Source organism: Nesoenas mayeri, assembly GCF_963082525.1.
Source record: "Nesoenas mayeri genome assembly, chromosome: 2".
NCBI lineage: Eukaryota > Metazoa > Chordata > Aves > Columbiformes > Columbidae > Nesoenas > Nesoenas mayeri.
This window is the reverse complement of record NC_137543.1, coordinates 105,017,172-105,041,021: the sequence shown is the minus strand read 5'-3', so window position 1 is coordinate 105,041,021 and position 23,850 is coordinate 105,017,172. Positions and strand designations below refer to the sequence as shown.

Sequence of the window (23,850 nt, the reverse complement as noted above, 5' to 3'; positions counted from 1 at the left end):
TTTTATCTAAAGTTTGGATGACTGAATTGAGAGGTAAAAAGAAGGTTATAGGAAGCAGTTCTTGTTTTGTTAGCTACTAGACTTGCTGTCTTGCTTTTCGTGGTAATAATGTCATGGGCCAACATTCTGCTTGCCTCTGGGTAGCCACAGGAAAAACTTTTCACAATTGAAAACGCTTTTTAAAAGTTTTTGCATTTTCTTAAGAAAACAGACTGTTCTCTTACTGTGCTTTTTTCAGACATACCTTTGGAAAGGTTTTGTATCTCTGAAAGTCTGTCTTTGCTAGAGTGCCACCACTAGTAGGAGTATTATAAAATAAAATTTATATGCTTAAGTAAATTAAATTGATTTTGTTAGGTTCTAATGTAGGCTTAGCTTTAAAAAATGGCGGTGTAAGCTAATTCAACTAGAAGGGGGATTTAAGTGTGGCTGTTAGGGGTGTGTATCAATTTTAACTGTTACAAAATTACTTTTAACTATTTCGCTTCCCTGCCCAGCTTGCCAGTTACAGTCATTAGAGGTCAAAACTGATGAAAAATTTTCTGAAATTGATACCGAATTTATGTGGAACTAGCTTTTGTGAGGCGGAAAGTTTTGCTATGAATTAGGGCTGCTACAGTTCAAATTTCATAGTTGAATTAGAAACATCATGTATGAATCCCTTTCTATACTTTAATGAAAAAGTCCTCATTTTTTTTTCTTGCTGGCTGTGGAAGTGAGGAAGTGTGCCTTGTCAATATTTAGGCGTCTGGAATGTAATGTATAAGAGCTCTACTGTTCATTGCTGACAGTGTTTGCAGCACTATATGGTACTAGGAATCTAGATCTCTAGCAGATGGATCTGTGCACTTAATGTAGACCTGATTAAAAAGAAAAAGATGGAGGGGCAGCTTCTGCAGGGTAGCGGTTTTGCCACACACAGGAAATGAGTGCAACTGCAACAGTCTTTGGTATGTAGGCGTTTTACTGTTTGATAGTTGCAATCCTCATTGCTTCTGAATGAAACATTAGCATGAAGGTGAATATAGGAGGAAGCTCTTCAGTATTTAAGCCATGCTATTGTGGTGTATTTGAACATCTGAAAATGTCAGACTGTTTGCAAGATGAATCAGTGTGACCATTATCTTTATTTATAAATTGAAGTGGCAAACTGCATTGCCTTGATCAGTTGAGCTCTTGCAAAAGTAACAAGATGGAAGATGCTGTAAAATTAGCAAGCTGTTGGGAAGAGATTCCAGCCAGCATTGTTTTACAGTTGTTAACGTTAGTGCTTTTTAAAGTTACTGATAAGAATGACCACCTTCTGAAAGCCTGGGGAAACTTGGAAGCATTATTACAGATGAAAATTCCTGTTTGTGTCTAATAGGTCAGTATGAAAGTGTATGTTCTGGTGTACTAAATGCTGTTGTAATGGAGGGAAATTTGTGTTGGAGTTCAGAGCCTTGCCCTGCAGGTTCTGGCAGAGATCATGCTGTGTCTGGATTGTAAGATCGTACTAAGATTTTCTTTGTTGAGATCAGTAGGATCACAGTGTTTTAGTTTATTAAATTGGTTTTAGTTAGAGTTTTGATGGCTGCTAAGAGTTTTTAGGAAAGCAGTTTTGTGTAAGAATTGTCCTTGCAGGGCCATTAAGAAGATCTCTAAACTGGTATTTCAGAGTTTCCAGAATCTTCTGTGTTTGTTCTTGCACTTGTCATCCCTCATCTTCCTTTTCTGCATCTTCCTGGCTGATTCGAAAAATCCATCTTCATGTCATCTGGCCTTCAAGGCTTATGTGTATTTGGTGTTTGTTTGGTGGTGGGTTATTTATTTATTTATTTTTAATGCAGGTTGTATATATGAATTAAGTCAGAGAGAGTGGGAATACTCAAGACCCTTTGTTTTGTGTAAACCTTTCTCCCTCCTCTTCAGTGCTCTTGTTATCTTGACTTGATTCTCTCTGCGTGCAGTGTTGCTCTTTTCCTAGTCTGCTGACTTCCTTTTTCCCAGATGCAAGAGCCGAGCATAATCAGTGTTTTAAGAAGCTATGAAACTTATCACCACAGGCTCAGTTAAAAAACACTGTAGGGTCTGCATCCTGTTTGTAGCACAGGAAAACCTGAGACCTCAAGTTAGAAAGGACATGTTCAGTTTAGGAGTAGTCTAAAAACTTTGTACACAAGGATTACTTGAACAGCAAAAAAGTGAACTCTCTTAAAGATGGCCGAAGAAAACCCCAGTGTAGTAGTGTTAAGGACATAGTCCCTTAAATTATTTGTGCAGTTGATGATGCAGTAAGACTACCATGAAACTTTTCTTGGTGGCAGGATTGTTAATACTGAGCAAAGTTAACTTCAGCTGCTAGTGCAGAAGGGAGAATTTGCTTGTGTAGATACATCAGCAAACCTTGTCTAGTCTAGACCTAACCTCTGCTTATTAGGCAGCAGATATATTTTTTGTTTGTTTGTTTTACATTAGCTATTGCATTCCTTTAGTGAGATCTCGGTTAGAAGTTGCAGAAACTGTTTGCTCAGGAATGACAAAGGTATGTGTGAAATCAAGAAGTAAATGAAAAAATGTGAAAGAACTAAAAAGTATAAGCAAAGGGAAGTGAAAAAGTGGCACACTCAAACTAGCTTGGTGCTTTTCTGAGGGATAGTCATTGATGTTTTGGAAAAATCCTTGTAATGACACATCCAAATTGAAACCATGTCAGTTAAAAAGGCTGTTAGTAAACATGTTAATGCATAATTTAAGTAAATGAGAAAGGTGTAATTCCAAGTTACTTCCATATATTCTGTTTAAATGTGAAAATAAAGGTAAATATGTCTTTCTAGCTGTGAAGAATGCATCCAGGCTTTTATTTTTTTTTCAGTGGGCAACTGTGTCACTTGCACATAAGTAACATAGGGATGTATTCCCTATAGCACTTTAGATATCATTGATCAGAGCTGTAAAACATAGAGGAGGGAATGTGGGAAGAAAAGTGAAGCCCTGAATGAAGACTGTGTCAGGGAGGTAAAATACCAACTGCTCAAAGCACCAAAATTCCACAGCTTGTTATTAAACCACTGGCAAATTGAGCCTGCTTGCTTCTACTCTAAACTACTTTAAAAAATGCTGCACAGAATACTTTTATCACCCAAAGACCACTTTTGAGAGGGAGGAGTGTATGCATATTTACATCTGCCTTTTTCTCATGAGACAAACAAGATTTAACTCTCTTGAAAATAAGATGAACTAAAGCTTTGTACACTACTTGTAACTCAGTATTTTGTAATAATGCAGAGGAACTGAACATTGTAATTTGCATCATTTGTTTCTTAGATGTCTTTCATATTGAAAAGGGAGATAATATTCTAATATTTCTCTTCTGGTACTGATATGATTTCTGGAATAACAGTTTCTTATAGTAGTTGTGGTTTAATATTTCTGGGGCACAGTGGAAATCTCTGCTATAGACAGATTCTTCAGATTTTTCATTAGTTATACATTTTTAGCATGTAAAGTGCTAAGGACATTATGCGTTCTCCTAGTCTTGCTTTAAAGATTGGGTCCCTTTACATGCATAAACTGTCTGCCTAGTTTATAGTCTGTATATTTAGTGACCTAAAATACTTCTGGACAGAGATGTCAGTGCTACAAAATGTTGCATACAGGACCATGGCTCAACTAAGCTATGTAACAGTTGTAGTTTTGAGCACATAATGGTAACCACAGCTGTAGTCAAACACAATATTATTAATTTGTAAGTACATGGATATTAAAAAGGGTCTTTGAAATAATAATTTGTGAGTCCACATGATCATAGAGACAAAATAGAATTACTTCTCTTGTTTCCTTCTGCTCCATCAAATATTTGTGTGCTAGAGTGGAGGCTGTGTCCTTCAGGATTCAAGAGATGTTTTTTAACATGGAAAAAACTTTCTGAGAAATAGCTTGTAAATTGTAAAGGCAAAGAAGTAACAGGCAAAAACCAAGATAATTTTTAAGTGTCTCCCCACCCTGCCCCAGTGTTTTTATTGGATTAATCCTGTAGGTTGTGTTTTACAGGCTAACTAGCAGAGGAGGCAGGTATATTGTTCTCAGCTCTGTACTTTGCATTTACATGCCTTTTCAAAAGGTGTGTATGTGCGTGACTTCAAGAGAAATCTTAAACCTGATTTGTAGAATGGATTGTTTGCAATGTCCTGGCTGTGAAACTGTCCATGTTTGGTAAGAGAGGATATGTGAATTATAAATTGACCCCTTTGGTTATGAGAGGGGTTTGGTTATTTTTTGGTATGTTTTGTATCAAGCCTAACACTGAAATCAGTAGATGTGCCTTTGAAGGCTTATTGTAAGGCAGAAACTTGCCAAACACTTTGATATGGCGATACTTTAGAGTCACTTCAACTATAGCAACCTTGAAATTTGTGTGAGCTAGAGTATAAACCAGCATCCAATACCTTAAATTGTTTTTAAAGTAGTATAAGAACAAGCAAACAGCTTTTTTTAGAAGAGAGGTAGCGTTTCATGCGCTTCTGTTTGAATTTCTGAAAATACTTCTTGTGTGCTTGTGTTGTATGGCATTGGTTCAATCATTATTGCATATCTTGGGTAAATAACCTTAATAGTTGCTTTGAGTTAGTGTGAAGGTAGCAGAGACTTTGAGGAAGTAAAGCTGACTGGGAACCTTTCTGAGTGTTGTTCTTTAAATACAAGAGCATCTGTTGAATTTCTGGATCAGGCTTGCTGAAATACAGCAACAGGAGAGCAGAATAAAGTAAGTTAGAGGAATCAAGCAGGAAAAATGGGGAAGAAAGAGTTGGGCAAGAGGAATTTTTAAGTGTGTGGCTGTATTAAACTTATTCCTTTTTGTTATCTTTTGAAGCCAAAGATTGAATGTTTGTTATGTTTTATCCTTTTAGCACAGAGGGCTGATAATTTGCTTTTAGTGGCCATATAAGTGAAAATGGTCACTGCACCAGTTTTTACACAAAGATGTCAAACTGCAGCAGCATCCAAATGAACTTGTACTAGGAAACTTGCATTCAGTTTTAGAAAAGGGATTTGAGGCAGTGTACAGAAGTGAAATTCTGACTTGTAGACCTTGGAAACCTTGTAACACTAAAGGTCTTTGAACTTACTTTTAATGGTATTCATTCCACCATAGCTTATTAGTGAAATGTATTTGGTTTCAGTATGATTAAATGCGGTCATCTTGGCTTATGCTATTAGGTGTGACAAGAATGTTTTCCTTGTGTTTTAAACTAGACAAGGGGTAAAATACTTGGAGATGACTCAGTCTAAGTCCTGTGCCTCCCTACTCTGTCTTTAAAAAAAAAAATGCCATCTGGGCTCTTGAGTCAGCTGGAAAACCTGGCTCTGGAGCTATAAGTTCTTACTGGGCCAAGAAGCTGACAACTTCGAATTCTGAGCTATCTTGAAATCTGTGGTTCAGAAGTAAGTGATTGTGGAAGAAATACAGGTGATTCCAAGGCCTTGAGCTGTAAGGATGAAAGTTATGTTGTATTAGAACATAAAAATGAGGTAGTCTTTCCAGCGGATGGCTTGAGATGCTGCAAATCTGGTGGGTTTTATGATGTTTTTAGATAAAAGTGGGGTTAACTTTAAGATTTTCTTGTAGGCATCGTTCAGCATACACATAATTTTCCTCAGATGTGATATGTAAAAGAAATACCATTGATTATTAGATGATAAGTAGAAACAAACCTAGTGTTTTTCAGTGTGATATGTTTCCTTGCATATGAGGTATGTCCTGTTCAGTCTTCCCCAGTTATGAAAAGGGGGGAACTAGCATTTCCCTCTGTCCTTCAAGGATATTGTTCTAAAGTTTTGGCAGAAATATTACCTCCTTTTGACAATTGGCATGGGCAGAAATGACAGTTTTGCTTGACAGGCGTTTTTGATTGCAGTACTTGAATGCAAGGTTGAAAGACAGGATGGCATTGAACATTGGCATGCTGCTACATCAAATTGTGTATATATCAGCTGGAAACTGCAGGGGTAACTTCTTCCATGTTAATATACCTAGTTCTGAAGATATAATGAAATCTGGGTTCTCTGGTCCAGAGCTACAGAGCAGGTGTTGCAACTGGGGCAGGTGGTCCTGTCCATGAAGCAGGTCACCAGTAAGTCTGATCTTCACTGATGTAAAGGTTATCATTTAATGTTGAGGTTTTAATTTACCTGTAGCAATTCACAGTTCATGGGGAAGCCACCTTGCTCTTGGCAAGCCCTAGCACTGAGAAACAGTAAACTTCTAAACTCGCTTTTCCCTAGGTAGAGAGATGCAGTGTAACTACTGTGGACCGGATTTGACCTTCCAGAATTGTTTGCCCAGAAGAGCTTTTCTGTGCATGAATGACAAAAGTAAAGTTGAAAATTGCACTTTTCACATGAAATAAAATTTAATATTTTCACTGGATTTTTGTGTATAATACCAACTGTGCTGAGTAGCAAAACCTTGTTTTACCCCTTCTCTCTTTGTACATGTAACAACATAACTTAGTTTAACCACTGAGTAAAAATGGTTGCTTTCATAAATATGCTTTTGTAGTTAAAGTATTCTTATGTAGTGAAACTTTACTCCTGTTACGGTAATATGTTAATGATTACATTTCTGTTCTTCTGCACATAAATCTGAAAAAAAAAATAATTGTAGTTTATAGCATTATTCATCTATTGCTTTATTTCCCAACTATGTTAACTAATAACTATCTGGGAAAAGTAAATTGTTTGAGTCTAAGATGTTAGTAACGGCATGCTATGATTCTGTATTCCCGTCTTTAATTGCAAAATTCAAATTGGAAACCAGTCAAGGGATAGTGAGCTAATGTTGTCAAATTCAGTGGAATTTATTACTTATAAAGCAAAGTTATTTCTATGGAGTGGGCTTCATGAGAAAATAAAAATCAAATTTAAGTTCTTTCTCATTGCATTGTTTTTATTGGCTACATTCTGATTTAAATGTAGAGGGTTACTTTAGGGGGAGGGGTGGCAAAATTAGTGTGATGTGAAGAAGGAAGAGCTTGAGTTTAAAAGATTCTAGGTAAAGGTAATATTTGTAGATGCACCAAGGTACATAAAAACTAGGAGATGCTTAACTGGAGAAATAAGTTAAATATTTTCATTTTCATAGAGGGATAAACTCCACATCCACTGGGTAGCCAGTGACCTCAAGCTTGCAATGGAAGAGTGGCTACATCTTAGTGGCACCTGGAGAGATGTCTGAGTAAGAGCCCTGGCTGTCACCCCTCTCTGTGGGATGCCTGGGAATGGACCTTGGTCCAGTTGTGAATTATTGTAAAGCTTATTGTGTTTTCTGCTAGCTAGCTGGGTGGGTTGGCCCTTTGTTATGCAACACTGCAGTATTTTATATCAGTTAGACCAAAATATTTTTACTAGAATGTGCTCTAATTCTAGGCTGCTTTCTTTTTGCAGATTAATAAGAGTAATGGTCAGTTACTTCTTACAGATACTGCAGTTGTAGTGGAGTTGTAGGTTCCTAACCATGTCATCTCTTGCTTATGTGGAGGGTTCAAATAGTATCCAATTTAAGGAATCAGAAAGTTTCCTCTTTCCTGGATTGTAGACATCAAATTTATTTTCTTGCTTTGTATTGCAATTCTGACTTAGGATCATAGTTCAAGATTGTGGGTGTGTAACATGCACAGTGTTTCCTTCTGTAGAGGCGATTGACCATTTGTGAACTTCAGGTTTTTTTGGGCTTTCATTGCTCAGTTGTGGAAGTCCATCATCGTTAGTACTACAGGAGGTTCAATTTCCAGAAATTAAAGAAGTTAAATAAAAACAAGGTATAGTCTGTATTAGACTTCAGCATGGTGATGCATTGTTACCATGTGTCTTTAATAACCAGTTTGCTGTAATTATAGAAACAGAATGGCAAGGATAAATTTTAAGTGCATGTTTTGTAAGATACGTATTGATTTAGTTCTTGTTTTTTCACCTAATCTTCTAAGTAATTGTTGCTCATGTAAATAGAAAAATTAACTAGAGAAGCACTTTGTTTGATTGAAATGAGACAGTACTTGTTGCTCAGACTGACATAATGTTTTCTACTTAGAGCTTGAGATTTAAATGCTTACAGGTGATGGATAGTAAAGGACTATGAGAAGTGGTAGCTTCTCTGTTACTGCGGTAAGACAGGTTCACTAACTGAAACTGAAAAAGTGTCTCGATCTTAGTCCTTTTAGGGTCAAGGAGGTAAGGCGGGAGAGAAGTCCTACAAATAACTTGGGCAGGGGAGGGTCAGGAAGGGTATAACAAAATACTTAATCTTTAAAACAGGGTGAGATCTGGAGGGGAATATCTAGCAACCTGGAAGTGGCTGTGACAAAGAACCTATGACATAGTGTAGATCCTGAAGGAATAGCTTTTTTCTGCTGCTCAGAGGCCAAAACAAAAAAATAGGATTTATCAGGTGTTAGCTTATACTATCCTTGAAATTGTGGAAGGATTCATATAATCCTTGGCCAACAGTCTCCATTACATGACAAATTTATCTCAAAGCTGTATTCTTCTTACCTATAGAAGCATGTCAAAAAGTCATTATATGTTTCATTGTGTTTTGAGTATTTCAGTGAATGGGCTCTAGGGCACAGAATGGAAGGGACCTTTAAAGATCATGTAGTCCATGGGCAGAAACATCTTTGACTAGATTGGGTTGGTCAAAGCCTCATCCAGCCTGGCCTTGAACACTTGCAATGATGGGGCATCAACAAGTTCTCTGGGCAACCTGTTTCAGTGTCTTATCATGCTCATTGTAAAAATAAAAAAATAATTAAAAAATCTTATATTTAGTCTAAATTTACCCTTTTCCAATTTAAAACCATTGACCCATGTCCTGTCACTAGTCCCTGATAAAAAGTCTTTCTCCATCTTTCTTATAAGCCCCCTTTATATATTGGACAACTGCAGTAAAAGCTGGTCCTGACTTATTACGGTTCTTGTTATTTATGGGTTATTTTTTTTTTAAATCATGTTACCTCCTTTGTAATTTTTTGATATCTTCTTAGTTTTGTTGCCACAGTGGATGTGACATGTTAAAATTGCAAGATATTTTAGGGACTCATGTAAAAAATGTATCTTCTCCGCTTGATAATTCTCTGTAGTCCTTTCCAGGTGACTGTTTTCCTACTCTATCAAATCATGAGGCTGATGAATGATTACACAATCTTTATTTTGTGCATGCTATTTGTTGTTCTTTCTTCCCACCATCATTGTGTGCATATTCTTGTGCTGGTATGATAACACTGGTGGAAGTGGTGTTCATTTAATTAGCAAAGAAATTAATGTAAGCACGCATTTACTAGGTAGAAAAATTCTCAGCTCCCAAAATACCTTGGACTTTCAGGTTACTTGTAATAGACTCTCAAGTCTGGAAGAGCTATTGATATCCAAATAAAATTTGTTATTTTTAATATCTTCTGGTTCATCTTGGATATCCATCCAGATACTTGTTAAATAAGGAGTTACCACAGAACCCTGAGTTGTTTGGCAATACTGGAATTTTACTGTAGGATAGGGAGGAAACTCTTCTTAGTAGGATAGCATCTGCTGCTTGGAAAGACTTTTACTATTACATTTTCTTATTAGCATTGATGTTTTATTGTCCTCAGCACTGACCTACAGGCTTTGGACAGATCTGGGCACTAATACTCACATTTTATAGTGGATTGCTGAATTGCAAAATTATGTTATTTGGTTCTCATATCTCATAATGGGTTTATAATCTGTGCAAATGAAAATACTTCAATGAAAATTACTTTTTTTTTTTCTACTATGAATAAGTTTGGACTTTCATAATGTGTATATTTTCTTTTTATTTTGCAGATTATCTTCCTGGGAAACATCACTCTTTGTATGTAAAGAACATCTCACTGAGTTGCTGCATCTGAGTTTAGAATGCTACTTGACTTGTGATTCTGATGGAGGAATAACCAGATCTTGGGCTGCTGCACTGGAAAACTTTACAGGAAATACAACATGTCATCAAATAGGAGTCAGAACCCGCATGGACTTAAACAGATTGGTCTTGACCAGATATGGGATGACCTAAGAGCTGGAATTCAACAAGTTTACACCAGACAAAGTATGGCAAAATCCAGATACATGGAACTCTACACGTATCCTAATGTCTAAGCCAGATAGTACTTTAACAGTTAATAGATTAGAGATAGCTTTTTTACTTTTCTAAACTCAGAATTGCTTCATAACTGTTTGACTTACTGCCTTTTAAGAATATGTTTTTATTTTGAAGATTAGCCTTTTCTGTTTAATCTTAACTGGCAAATAAGCAGGAGCAGCCTGTTGTCTGGGAAACTGTCATCATAATTATGGCTACTTGTGAATTTCAGGTTTGATTACTATTGTCTTTGGCAGGGCAGATGTTTAAAGTGATTTTATTGATAGGTCTAATTTTGAGTCCACAGTACACCAAAAGAAAATGGAAATTCTTTTTCCTTTATATGTTAGTCTCTGGCATTATGTTGCATATCTTATTGGTAATAATGTCTGGTTACCTGGAAAATTTTATCTTATCAGCCTCAGAGCAGTACTTTACTCTTGAGTTGGTTTTATGATTTTTCAGCTAAAATAAGAATGTACCTGATGGATTTCTCTTTAATTCCGAGCTTACATCAGAGAGTTATTGAATTTTTCCAGCATCTCCCCATTCTGAGAGTTGTTATAAGATGCTAAAAGGGGGTTGTATTCATCCTTGTACATGTGTGCTGAAGTACTGTTTGGAATATTGTAGGAAACCTGTTTCTGTCAGGTAGTGTGTAAGGATTTTTTTTTTTTTTAAACTAATTTGAAAGAGAGATGTGCTTCTTGCTGCATTATAACTTCAGTGTTTGACTTCAGGGCTTTGAAAAGTGAGAAGCCCTTCTTTTATCTTCCACCTATAATGTGGCATGTAAATAGATATGATGAGGAGCCACCTCTGTTTTGCATCTGTGGTTCTGTGTTCACTCTTGGAACCTTGTATTGTGCAGTAGAGTAGTAGAGTAAGCCCTGTAGACATATGGTAAAAGAAATGAATGAATGCATTTCCTATCTAACTTCAAGTAGTTCTGAGGGTTTTTTATTAAAAAAATATTGTTCTGATACATAAATTAACATCTAAAACTGTTGTTGACACTGATTTGGAATTGGATATGAAATTTTAGTTTGTGTGATTTTTTTTTTTTTTTTTTTTGGAAGGACATAGCTTTTATAAAAGAAAGAGGAGCTCGAAGGCTATAAAGCAGTTACTTCTGTAGTTCTCTGAACTGTTTAAGGAAATAGAAAAGTTTGACTCTGTGATTACATGTACAGAAAGCAATGTGTAATCTTACCTGTGACTGCAGAATCCATTCTGTTTGAGGGTGTGGGAAAAACCTGCCAAGTGTTTCTGGGTTACTTCTTTAGTAGTAGTGGGAAGGTGAAACAACATTTGATTTAGGGTCAGAACTTCTAAGACTTAAAATGACTGATTTCTTGCAGTGCTAGGTTCAGTATTGCTCTTGGCTGAATGAAACAAGTCTGCAGAGCTGAATGTCTGATGGAAATCTGACATGTAGTAGAACCTCTGAGAATTCTTTTTTTTTCTGAGTGCCTTTAATACATTCCTGTTTGTGGGTTCTATCAAGCAGGGCAGCTGAAGACTAAATACTTCCTACAGTTGTAATGTTAAAACACTTTTTTTCTTCTCCTTCTCTTGTTCCCAAATATTCTTGGGATGAAGCTCTAAAAGGGATATGTCTAATAACTACTAATTTCATCTTAGTTACTACTTCAAGGAGTTGTTTCATCAAAACCAAGTATCAAGAAACTTTCCTGCACTATATTTAACTGGTATAATTTTTCACAGTGGCTTACACGAAAAGCTGAATAACTTTCTGAAATTCCTATTTTCTTCATCCAAGGCACACATCAGCTTCTCAATTTCCAGATTTGATTGGTAAATGAAAAGTGATAGACTTTAATTTTGTGTGTACTTTTTATTTGTCAAAATGACTTTTTTGGGGCATAAACTCATGCTTTCACTGTCTTGATTTACAAAACATAGTCTGAGAAGCATTTTTAAGGAAACTTTTTAGACAGTGTAGTTAATTTATGCCCATATGGAACAGAGGAACATTTTGTCCAGTTACAATATTTAAAGAAAATACAGTTGGGGAAAAAAAAAGACTCCCAAGTATCATTAATTTAAAACAAATATACTTTTAATCCACATTGAGATCTTAATTTTTCATTGGTAAGAAGAGGAGTATACAGTACTATGGAAGGTGTGGTGGTTTTACTAAAAAGTACATCTGCAATGTCCAAATTAGCTTTCAGTGTCCTTCTGATCATACTGTTGATTTCAACTGTTCTGTAATACATCAGATTAGTTATGTTTGGCATAATTATCATATAGCTCTTATTTGAAACTTTGACCTGAAGTGGCTGAATTTACTGTAACTTAAAATTTGTTCAAGTCTTACATCCCTAAATTGTATTCTATAGCTATTTCTATTATTGTTCCGTATTAGCCATCATCATTATTTTCAAAAGTAATTGCTTTAAGTATTTTAAAGTAAGTTTGGGTAAAAGTTAGGTTGTTCTGTAACATTTAATTATTTTATGAAAAATATTTTCCTTGTTTCTAAACTTGCTTATTGTCATTCAATTTTATTATTTTAACAAGGTGGTAGTTACCAATTATCCATCAGACTGAATATAAATAATTGTACGTCACAAGAGTTTACTGCAAATCTCTTTTATAAGATTTTTTTTTGCTCAGTTATTAGCAAGTGGTAAAGGAAATAATTATTTAATGTTTAACACAATAAGCATAGTATGCTTACATTTTAAAATGCCAGGTGACTCAGGTTAATCTGTCTGTTCATAAAATAGTATGTATAAATACATTTAGCATTTTTTTTGCCTGTGGATAGCTTCAGTACCAGTAGCATGTGTTCCCCAAGCAAAATCATGAAGCTCTTCTCTTGGCATCCATTTGCCCAAGGTCCTTTGTAGTTCCTTCTATTGCAAGCCTTATGCCAGTGGCTTTCACTGAAGTTCCTGTATTTTAGTAGGTTTTTAGATCAGCAGGTGTACAATAAAAATGTGAGAATCTTTTGTTTTTGATCACATGAATCTGTTATGAGGCAGCTGGTATCTTGGTCTGTTTGGTTTTTGGTGTTTTTTTTGTGGTTGTGTGGGGTTTTTTTTGTTGTTGTTTTTCTTCTGGACAGATTAGTCTCTTTTCTGTACTGAAAGAGCGTACAGGGGTGTTAGGGTATGCACTTCTTAAACATCAGAAACTGTTCCACTTTCTCTTGAGATTCTCTCACTCTAAATCATCCTTTTGCTTTAATGCCAAATTGTTTAAGGTCACTCTGGATACATCAAAGCAATCTCTGCTGTCCTACTAATATTAATCCTGCTTATGTTCGATATGGTATTTCGTAGTGTGTTTCACATATCAGTTAATGCCTATGTGGAATGAGAAAGTAGAAGTATCTGTGTGTTAGAAGGGTACCGAATACACTTTTTCTTGTGTAGAAAGGTACGTATGATTATGTGGTTTTGTGTAATTTATAAAAATTGCTGCTTCAGTTTGAAAGAAGTACAGAATATTTTTATATTAGTGCAATCAGGTTTTTTTATGTTGTTCTTCAAAGATCATTTGCTGTTCTACTTGCTTTTCGTAGCAACCAAGAAAATTCTCTACAAAAACAGCTTCTGTCAGTGCAAAGAACTTTAAACTTAAAAGCAACCTCAGGGTGGTTCTTACACTTCCTGGCATAAAGACTGTACACTATGAATTTGGCTTTGAAAATTTGTGTTTTTCTTGTAACTCAGTGCTTCCCTGTGATTCTTTTGAGTTTATGCCATGAAAAGGGAAACAAGAAATTATCTGTTAGTCTTCAAATGGCTTTTGCTGGAAGTTTCTGAGATCTCAGACTTGTAGAAACTTGTCTGAGCTCAGTTATGCCTGGATTTTTATAGTAGCTGCATGGCTCATGCTATAATAACTCTTTCGGTCTTTGTCTCTGTCCTTCCCTGAATAAAATTGGGATGTTTTAATAGTGCAATGGTATCTAATCTAAGGGCTTTGTCTTAAGTTCAGTTACAAATTTAAGTATATTGAAACACAAATGGAGAATGTGTGAGGCTGGGGGCAAGGTCTTGATTTTTTTGTTTGTTGATTTTCTTTGAACTGCTTTGTGGGGTATCTGTAACCCTTCCTTACTGGATGACAAACTGAAGATACTTAAAATAGGCTCTTGCTGATACCTACCTGAAAAGAACGAAGATTTCTGTGTTTTTTGGTTGTATTGCTGCTCCTCACAAAGCTGAAGTGGGTGTTTAAAGCACTTGTTCTGAAAAGATACTGATTTTTGGCAACCTTATCATTTGTGCAAAATTCCTTTATCTGTTTTAGTGTTAAAGTCATATAGGCATGCCCACTTCTCTTAGCAGCTTTACTTACAGATGAGGTGGTTTTGTGAGGCACTCACAGCTTATCTTCTAGACACACAGGAGTTGAAATGGCTTTAATAATTTTGAAGAAAATATTTAGAGTGGTTCTCTAGTAGATATAATAAGCTGTGTTGCTTATATTAGAAGTGGTTTTCCAAGAATGCAAACTTTCATAATCTTTCCTAACAATTTTCCTAACAGTAATTTTAGTATTTTTTTTATGTATTGTTCTTGCATGCCTTTGGTATAATCTAGGAAAATACAGATTTTTGGCAAAAGTGGAACTAATCTCAACTTGTTCCTTTAGGCCAGCTGTTGAGGTGACAGAGCACTCAGCATAATTACTGCTTTAGATCTGTGAAACAGTGAATTTATGTCCAAAATTGATCCTTCTCATTACTTCTAGTTTCTTTATTCTAGAAAAATTCTGGTTAGAGAGTTTTTCAGCTCTTGTTCTTCCTCCTTTTCCTCCTTTTCAAAAGCTTTGGTGTGATTTCTCTTTGTGCTATAGTTTTGTGGTACATTGTGTTAATTCTGCTTCCCTTTCAATTCCTTTTAATTTTACATATTTGTTCCTCAAGCAGACTTATTCCACTTGTGTTACTTTTTCTTAGTAAAATGAAAAAAAAAACCATTCAGCTGTCCTGCGGAAAGGGGAATAAGTTATTACCTCAGCAGAATGGTTTTATTTATAAAAATTTGTAAGATTAGGGACTCATGAATAACCTGAGTAATTTGCACCAATTAGTGTAAAATCAGAGTGTTTTCCTGTTGTCTGTTGCATTACCAAACAGGTACTTCTCTGACATAATTTCTGTTTGCACAGAAAAAAAAAAAAAGCTGTGTGAAGTATTTTGGTACTTTTCTGAGGTGGATGGTAGATTAGAGGTGATCGTGGCACACTCAGCCCTGTGTTTTGATGGTGTACTTGCTGAAAAACTATGTGCATTGCTACTGCAAGAGCCTATTTCACTTCCCCTGTACAGACACAGAAGTTCAGATCTGCTTAGCCAAGGATCTAGGAAAAGGGGCAACAGTTAGTTGTAGTGGCAGTCACTTCCCCAGTTCAAATCACTGGTTACCTGCAAGAACTCCCATGCTACTGGAAAAGCGGGTGGCAACTAGGGCCTCCAGGTGAATTGTGTGTCAGGATCATTTTCTTCAGTGGTAATAATCTCCTGTAAGCCCATAAATTCATTATGGTATGACAGCATGGGAATGTTTCTTCTTTTGTTTGTTTGCTTGTTTGTTTTTTCTGTTTCATGGACCAGCTTTAGAAACAGAGTTGAAGTTGTCAAAAGCAGTGTAAATTAACTGCCACCTTTGTCTTCAATGTAATTTGTCTTTTACTGCTTCTTGTATCCCATTTTGAAGAGTTTCAGAGAAGAATAAAGTTCTGAAAAAGATTCTTTCATTTTAAACAACACAATGCTGAAAAAAAGATATTAACTTCCTTTTGGTCTTCTACCTCAAATTTTAATTTGGATAAGTAAATGTAATTTTTTCTTCACTGTAAGGAAGGTGTAGAAGTTAGAGGAGATCTGTTCCTTCCATAGATGGTTTTTCTGTTTGCTGGGCCAAATCTGAACTTCAGCAGCCAGAAGCCTGGGGAACAATGCAGCTTTGCTGCAGTGCAAACTATTCTGTTGGTGACTTCTCTGCTTGTTATACTATGCAAATTGCTATGCAGAATTATTCAGACACCCACAGAAATGTTTTCTAATAGCTGTTTGGATATGTATATGGCTTCCAATATACAAAGCAGTTGAGGGAATTAGTTTGCCTTCTGCAACCAAGAATTCTTTTCATAGTGTTCTCCTTGTAATTCTCAGATGGACTGTCATGTACTTCGTTGTAAGCAGCAGAAGTCTGTTTTTTGTTTTGAATACGTCAGCCTTTCTGTCCATGGTTGGTTTTAGCAGATGGGGACACAGATTGTAAAAAAATATTGTGTGAGAGCATTTTTTTTTTTTTTAATGTATAATATGTCAAAGAGTTGTTTGCACTTACAAACTGGCTTCTGCACAGGCAAACTAACTTCAGTTTGTCTTGCATAGAACAACTGAACTAGAGCATTTCAGAAGTGCTGTCTTGGATACTTTGGCTAGGAAGACTCAAGCCAGAATAACAAATAAAGATGGACATTACTGGTATATTTTTATTCCAGCTGTGTGTTGATTATTGTCAGATGTAGACAAAAGGTCTCTGTGTTTACTTTATAAGGAATCCTGGTTTTAACAGTAAAATGTGTAGGGTTAGAAAAAGGCCTATGTTTTCTAATCATGGTCTCTTATTTTTCTGAAGAACAGAAAGAATATTTTGATCAGGTGGTATTCACAAAAGCTGTAAGAACTGCCTATCATCTGGACAGTCCTCATATTTTTCAGGCTTGCTCGAAGCCACTTGAGATGGGGGAGTTAGGTAAAGAAGGTTGCAAGACTGCCAACTATGAATCAACCCTCAATCTGTTCTATCATGGTGGAGAGACTTTCCATACACAATTCAGAGGACCTTATATTAAATATTTTAAAGTTAAACTGTGAGGTAATCCCCACTTTTCTTATTTGCAAGAAGAGGGGGAGTTTTGTGTTTAGAGAAGAATTATTAAGAATTATTATGCTGTATGAAGTTACTCACTTGAACAGGGGATTCTGAAATGAAAGAGTAGATGTTAAAGTAGTGACAGTGCCAGGAAAGCTGAACAAACAACTAGCTGGGAGCTGCAAGAAATCACTAAATATCCAGGAAATAAGTGGCTTCATAGAGATAAGAGGCTGATAAAAGTTCAGTTGCTAAGCACAAATGAATGGTTTATGTTACTGGTTGATATAATGGAAAATCTAATTATTTGACACCTGGATGAGGTAACAGGTAAGAAATTGTGCTGTATGTTTTCAAAAAGAGTTAATCTTAGGCAAAGAGCATTACTCTTTTGGACAGAATGTGGTGACTTTCTGAACAAATATCTGAGTATAGACCATTGGAAGGCTTTGCTTTCAGTTTGACACAAAGCCTTGTTCCTGGCGGCATGCAGGATACTCTGATCCTTAACCACAGTTTAAGGATATGATTTGTCTGTGAAGCTTTTTTCTTTTTTTTTTAAAAGAAATTGCAAGAGAGTTAACTGGATATTTTAAGAGATTTTTCTGCTTGAGCTTTACTGTTTAAGTACTAGAGCAAGTCTGTTCATAATGACTGTAATGCATTTTATATTTGGGGTTTCTAATGCCGTTGGTATTTAATTGTGCTGATGTCTTCCATTATATTGTGCTAGGCTTTCTGAAAAGAAAGATAAGAGGCATATTAATTTCCTAATATGTGGCATAGTGTGGAGGAAACCTATCTAGTGGTTAAAGCTTTGTCTATTAGTTAAAACACAAGTTAAAACCAAATGAGACCTTCTGGATTGCTTAATATTATGTTCTCTAACAAGGGATGTGACTCAAAACCCTGCCCTCGGACTGTCGGTAGAAGTGTGAGTGCTCAGTAGCTTTGTTCCTGTTGGCTAATTGTTGTCTGGGTGAGTCATTAGGGTAATAGTTGTCAGATCTGTGTTCTCATCAAGTTGAAGTTAAGTGCTACCAAGCTAGTTTATTTTCCTTGTTTGTGGAGTGCATTTTCTTTCAGGATGCTTTCTTATTCAAAGTGTTTTGAGCAATGCAACTTCTACCTACTACTTTGGAAGAATTATCAATATTTCAATGTTTTAGATCAGAAAACAGAATGGGTTTTTTAAATGTTATGTTAACAGATACAGCAAGTCTTCCAGACTGTATTAGTATGTGAGGAAAAATTAATGCTACTACATACTTAAATGCTGGGATTGTACTTGTAGCCTAAAATTGGGTTTTGGTGAATCTCATGGTGTGCATTTGGGAGTGCGTGTCTCACCATTACTGCTTTCTAGGTTTGTCTGCTGTCTGCCTGTGTTAAATGGCCAAAACTTTTATCAAAGATTGTGTTTGAAAGAATGCAAAAATGCTCTCCTCTGTGTTTTCAACTGCTGAATGTTCCTTGAGGCTAGTGTTGAAATTTCGTTCTGTTCGAATGAAAGCTTATGTATTTGTAGAAGGCCAATATAAAATTAGGTTGATGCAAAAGTAATTGCGGTTTTTACATTGTTTAATTTGCTGTTTGATATTGGAATACATTCTTAAATGTGGCTATGTTATACATAATTTTAGTATGCTTTTCTCTTTTTTTTTTTTGCTACTGAATTCTTACTTGCTGTTTATTTTATACTTATTTTAGACTATAGAAATTATGTTGGACAAAAAGCAGATTTGAGCCATTTTTTTTATTTGAGTTCAAAGTTAGTTGTAAAGTAGTGGAAACAATTTGCAACAGCAACAATGCATTTGGCCCAGAAACTGCTAACAAACATACAGTGCAGTGGTGGTTCAAGAAGTTTTCATAGAGTCATAGTATGTCCTGAGTTGGAAGGGACCCACAAGGATTATCGAGTTCAGCTCCTGTCCCTGCATATGACAACCCCGCAGTTCACACCATGTATCTGAGGGTGCTGTCCAGTCTCTTCTTGAACACTGTCAGGCTTGGGGCCGTGACACTGCCCTGGGGAGCCTGTTCCAGTGCTGCACCACCCTCTGGGGGAGGAACCTTTTCTGAAGCTTCACAAAGGAGATAAGAGCCTTGAAGATGAGAAGCATAGTGGTCGACCATCGGAAGTTGACAACAGCCAATTGAGAGCAGTCATCGAAACTGATCCACTTAGAACTAAAGACGAAGTTGCCAAAGAACTTGATGTCGACCATGCTATGGTCCTTTGGCATTTGAAACAAATTGGAAAGGTGAAAAGGCATGATGAGTGTCTGCCTCAGGAGCTGACCGAAAATAATCATTAAAAAAACCTGTCATTTTGAAGTGTTGTCTTCTCTTATTCCATGCAACAACAATGAACCAGTTTTTGACCAGATTGTGACATGCAACAAGTAGATTTTATATGACAAATGGCAATGACCAGCTCAGTGGTTGAACCAAGAACAACATCAAATCTTTTCCCAAAGCCAAATTGCACCAAAAAAAGGTCATAGTCACTGTTTGGTGCTGTCCTGCCAGTCTGATCCACTGCAGCTTTCTGAATCCCAGCAAAACCATTATATCTGAGAAGTCTACTCAGTAAATCGATGAGATGCACTGAAAACTGCAGCACCTGCAACCAGCAGTGGTCAACAGTAAGGGTCTGAATCAACACTTCAAAAGTTGAACAAATTGGGCTACGAAGTTTTGCCTCATATGCCACATTCACCTGACCTCTTGCCAACCACCTACCAAGCATCCTGACAACCTTTTGCAGGGAAAATGCTTCCACAACCAGCAGGATGCAGAAAATGCTTTCCAAGAGTTTGCCGAATCCCAAGGCACAGATTTTTATGCTACAGGAATAAACAAACTTATTTCTCGTAGGCAAAAGTGTGTTGATTGTAATAATTACTATTTTGGTTAATGAAGATGTGTTTGAGCCTAGTTACAATGATGCAAAATTCACAGTCCAAAACTGCAATTATTTTTGCACCACCCTAATACATAAAAAAAATTACGTTTAAACCTTGAAAATAACCTTATCAGCAAATTCCCCTGCTTTATTTTCTTGATTTTCTTGTTAAGTAAGTGTTAATTAAATTTAATGTTGGCGTCTGTACTTAGAGTGCATTTTGCTGTCTGACACATTGCTGCTGCAGATAATTCTGCTGAAAATCACTTCATTTTCTTAGCTTTGGTATGATTTTATGATTTTATGTTAATACATTTTGTAATGTATTATGGTTTGGTCATTTATAGTATTATAAAAATAGCTTATTGAAGTTAACATTCTGTTTTTCATTGTGTTTTTTGTCTTATGCTGGCACATACATATTCCTTAACTTTCCTGTCAGTCATGTCTATAACTACTGTACTAGTGTACACCAGTCTAATCAAGCACGAGGAGCTGGAGTACCTCCTTCTAAATCGAAAAAGGGCCAGACACCTGGAGGTGCTCAGTTTGTTGGCTTGGAATTGTACAAACGGCTAAAAGAATTTCTGAAGAACTACTTGACAAATCTCCTTAAGGTAAGATGGGGCATTAGGTCGATCGACATTTTGTCATAGCAATGTGGCCTGGGTTGAGAGAAACTTCTGTCAACAAAGCTAGAGGTGTATGCAGGCACTGAAGGTAAATTGAATGATCTTGAAATTTGCTTTTCTCTTCATTAGCCATTAGAAACTTTTATAGACTTTACCTTGGGCACAGATCAGTCGCTAAGTGTACCTGTGAGCTGCTTTTCCTCTTCAAGCCAAAACGGTGTTTCTCGGTTTTCTAGAAGTAATGTTACATGCCGTTTTAAGTTGTCCTGTATCTTGAACAAGAATAGCCAGACTTCATAACCAATTAACCAGCATATTAATAATGTTGAAAAAATGGTTGCCTGTAATGTTGAAAATGCCTGATTTTAACTGTTAATGTAATGTAATAAACTACCAATAGAGCAGGATGTTCAGCTGCATTGTAAGAGAATGGTTCCTAGTTATTTTTGGAAAGTAACTATGCTTTTAGCTTTTGGGCTTTTAGTTTTAAGCAATAATAAAAGAATTATTGGTGTCCTTTCAAGTCTACTGTGTAATTAATTTATCAAGCTGTATAAAGGTGTCTGACATCTTATCCAGAATGCCCTCCTGGTTTTATTCCCTTGTTCATTCAAGCTGTAGAGTGGTCCTGTTTGAAAAGAAAACTTGAACTTCCATGTGTTAAATTTTATATTTTTTTTTTTTTTTCCTATAACAAGAACAAATATGATGCTGTACCCATTTCCAAGTAGCAGCGGTGGGAGTGGGTGGCATATTTTCTGGAGATAGTCATGTTGAATATATTGTCATTCCACTGGTACGTTTTACGTAATGTCCTCACCAGTGTTGCTGTCTATTTCTAATGTGGTGCACCCTTTCTCTCTCACACAGGAGGGACAGAAGTGTCTTCAGGAGCTTTATCCATGCTGTGCATTTTTTCACCAGTGTTCTGATTTCTGAATCTCGTACTGGCCTTGTGCTTTATTAATGCAGAAGTAAATGTATTAGCACTGTATTTCCTACAGACAGATTGCATGGCGTATATTTACTACACAGTCAATTTGTATACCCTTATATATCTTTGTTGTACCTTAAAATTACCCAATAGTACTGGCAAACTTTTTTATTTTAGGATGGTGAAGATTTGATGGATGAGAGCGTGCTGAAATTCTACACTCAGCAATGGGAAGATTATAGATTTTCAAGCAAAGTATTGAACGGGATATGTGCCTACCTCAATCGACATTGGGTTCGTCGTGAGTGTGATGAGGGTCGTAAAGGAATATATGAAATTTATTCAGTAAGTACCTTTTGAAGTGAGTGATTTATCCGTTCCTTCTGTCACGTTTGCATTATCATCCTGTAGATTGCTCCTTTAAACTTGTATGAAGTTTACAGAAGTTTTGAAGAAGAGGGCAAAGCAGAAATCTTACCCTCTTTCCATACTCCCATCCCAGCATATTTGTTAAAATTCCATGGGTCTAAACCTGAGATATTCAGCCTGCCTTATATGTATTTGGACTACCACTATTAGACTGTTGAGGGTTGTCCCTGAATATTTGGTGCTTATACTGTTATTTGTGTGCATCATAATGGCCTTATCATTCCACATATAATTCAGTCAAGTTTTTCAAATATAAATGGAGAAGTAAATTGCATTTCTTTGTGTTGATTTCAATACATCTCTACAGTTTTTGTAGCACCCAAGCTGCTAAGATTCAGTGAACATTTGGTTTGTAGTGTAAGTTACTGTGATCTTGCTAAATTTTTTGTAATGTAAAGTAATACAAACAAAGGAAGAACATAGCAGAAGTTCTGTATCTCAGATAACTAAAAGTGCTTTTTTTTTTTTTTATAAAAGATAATTATTGTCCTTACTGGTGAAGCAGGAAAGTGATGTGTTATATTACTGTTTCACTAAAATAACTTTACATATGTTAGAAAAACGGGTGATATCCTTACTTCCCTCTGTCTTAACTTCACTTGGCCTAGTGCTAAGGGACTGTGTCAGCCTGAAAATCACCAAGAAAAAAAAGCTGTATGTTCTCAAAGTAATTTGTAGGGTTTGTTAGTTTTCAGAGCTGGCAGTGGATCACCGTCAGAAAAGGAGATGTCTTAGATAGAGTTAGTAATAAGGCAAATGGTAATTTTATTGTGAAACTGTCTTATTGCATGAGAAATGTGTGCGCCAAAATATAATCATTTAAAAAGTTGATTATTTAACATACTGTATCAGCTTTCCTTAAGGAGTTATATGTATACACATATGCATGCAGGATATTTTCTTTATTCCATCTTTCATCTCCTTTCCTTTGCTTCTAGCTTGCCTTGGTGACCTGGAGAGACTGCTTATTCAGGCCATTAAATAAGCAGGTATATAAATGTATATATACAAAGTACAGTGTTGTTTTATAGGCTTAATTTTATATCTCAGTAGTAACTGTTCAAAGGAGAATTTAGAGGATGGATGGAGCAGGGATGGGGGTCAGACCCAGAAAATAAAAGGAAGCCTTCTGCTTCACCTTTGATCTTAAAAAGATAAATATTTAAGGGAAATAGATCTTTCTCTGAGTGTGTGGTTGAAGCTCGATGCTAAGGCTGTGTTATTTCTTTGCTGAGTAAACTCTTGAAGTAACAACTTCAGCTGTTTCAAAGCCAGACAGGAGTACAGGCTGATAGTCATGTCTTGAGGTTTGAGATTCAAGATTGTGTGAGAAAAGATAGTGACAGGCTTGGGGTTTTTGTCTCTTTGGCTGTTACTGTGAACCTTTAAATTTACACTGATGCCTGAGAGATTCAGATCAACCAAATATTTTTAATTAGTGAATCAGCACAATATAAAACAAGACATTCCATCTCAACAAAGTATTATATGTATGTGTGGTGATTTCCCTCTTACCAGTACTTCATGATGAAAAGACTGTATTGTATTATGAAAATATTTGCTAGATTTCAGTTTAGAGGAATGGTAGTTGTAACATAGTATTTATCAACATAAGTACAGGCGGTTAGTTCAGCTCTTACTGCGAAGTTTTCTTGTGTTTCAAGTACGAAACAAACAAAAATTTGGTTTAGAAGGTGCTTTTTGAAATTAAAAAAAAAGACACTTCTATACCCTTTCACAGCTCAACTAGTTGGACTGTAATTACATTGTAAAACTTGAAGGTGTAGCATACTCTGTGATGTCCATAGGAATTTTATATGTTCAGATGTCCTTAAATTTTGTTCTCAAGGAGCTTGATTTGGCTTGAATATAGGAATAAACTCCTGAATAAAGCAGCTGGTAGGTCAAACAGTATTTTTCTGTGCCTGACTTGCTTTTAATTCCTC

General features: G+C 36.1%; 1 protein-coding gene across 1 annotated transcript in view; it reads left to right on the top strand.

Moving 5' to 3' along the window:
• The window catches only part of CUL1 (cullin 1), a 53,593-nt gene that overhangs the window by 5,158 nt on the left and 24,585 nt on the right, over positions 1-23,850 (top strand). The window contains exons 2-5 of the mRNA XM_080339365.1: positions 9,838-10,130; positions 20,352-20,526; positions 21,653-21,820; positions 22,843-22,893. Of these exons, the coding sequence (XP_080195491.1) occupies positions 9,991-10,130; positions 20,352-20,526; positions 21,653-21,820; positions 22,843-22,893 (534 nt within the window). The 5' untranslated portion in view covers positions 9,838-9,990. The remainder of the gene's footprint in view (positions 1-9,837; positions 10,131-20,351; positions 20,527-21,652; positions 21,821-22,842; positions 22,894-23,850) is intronic.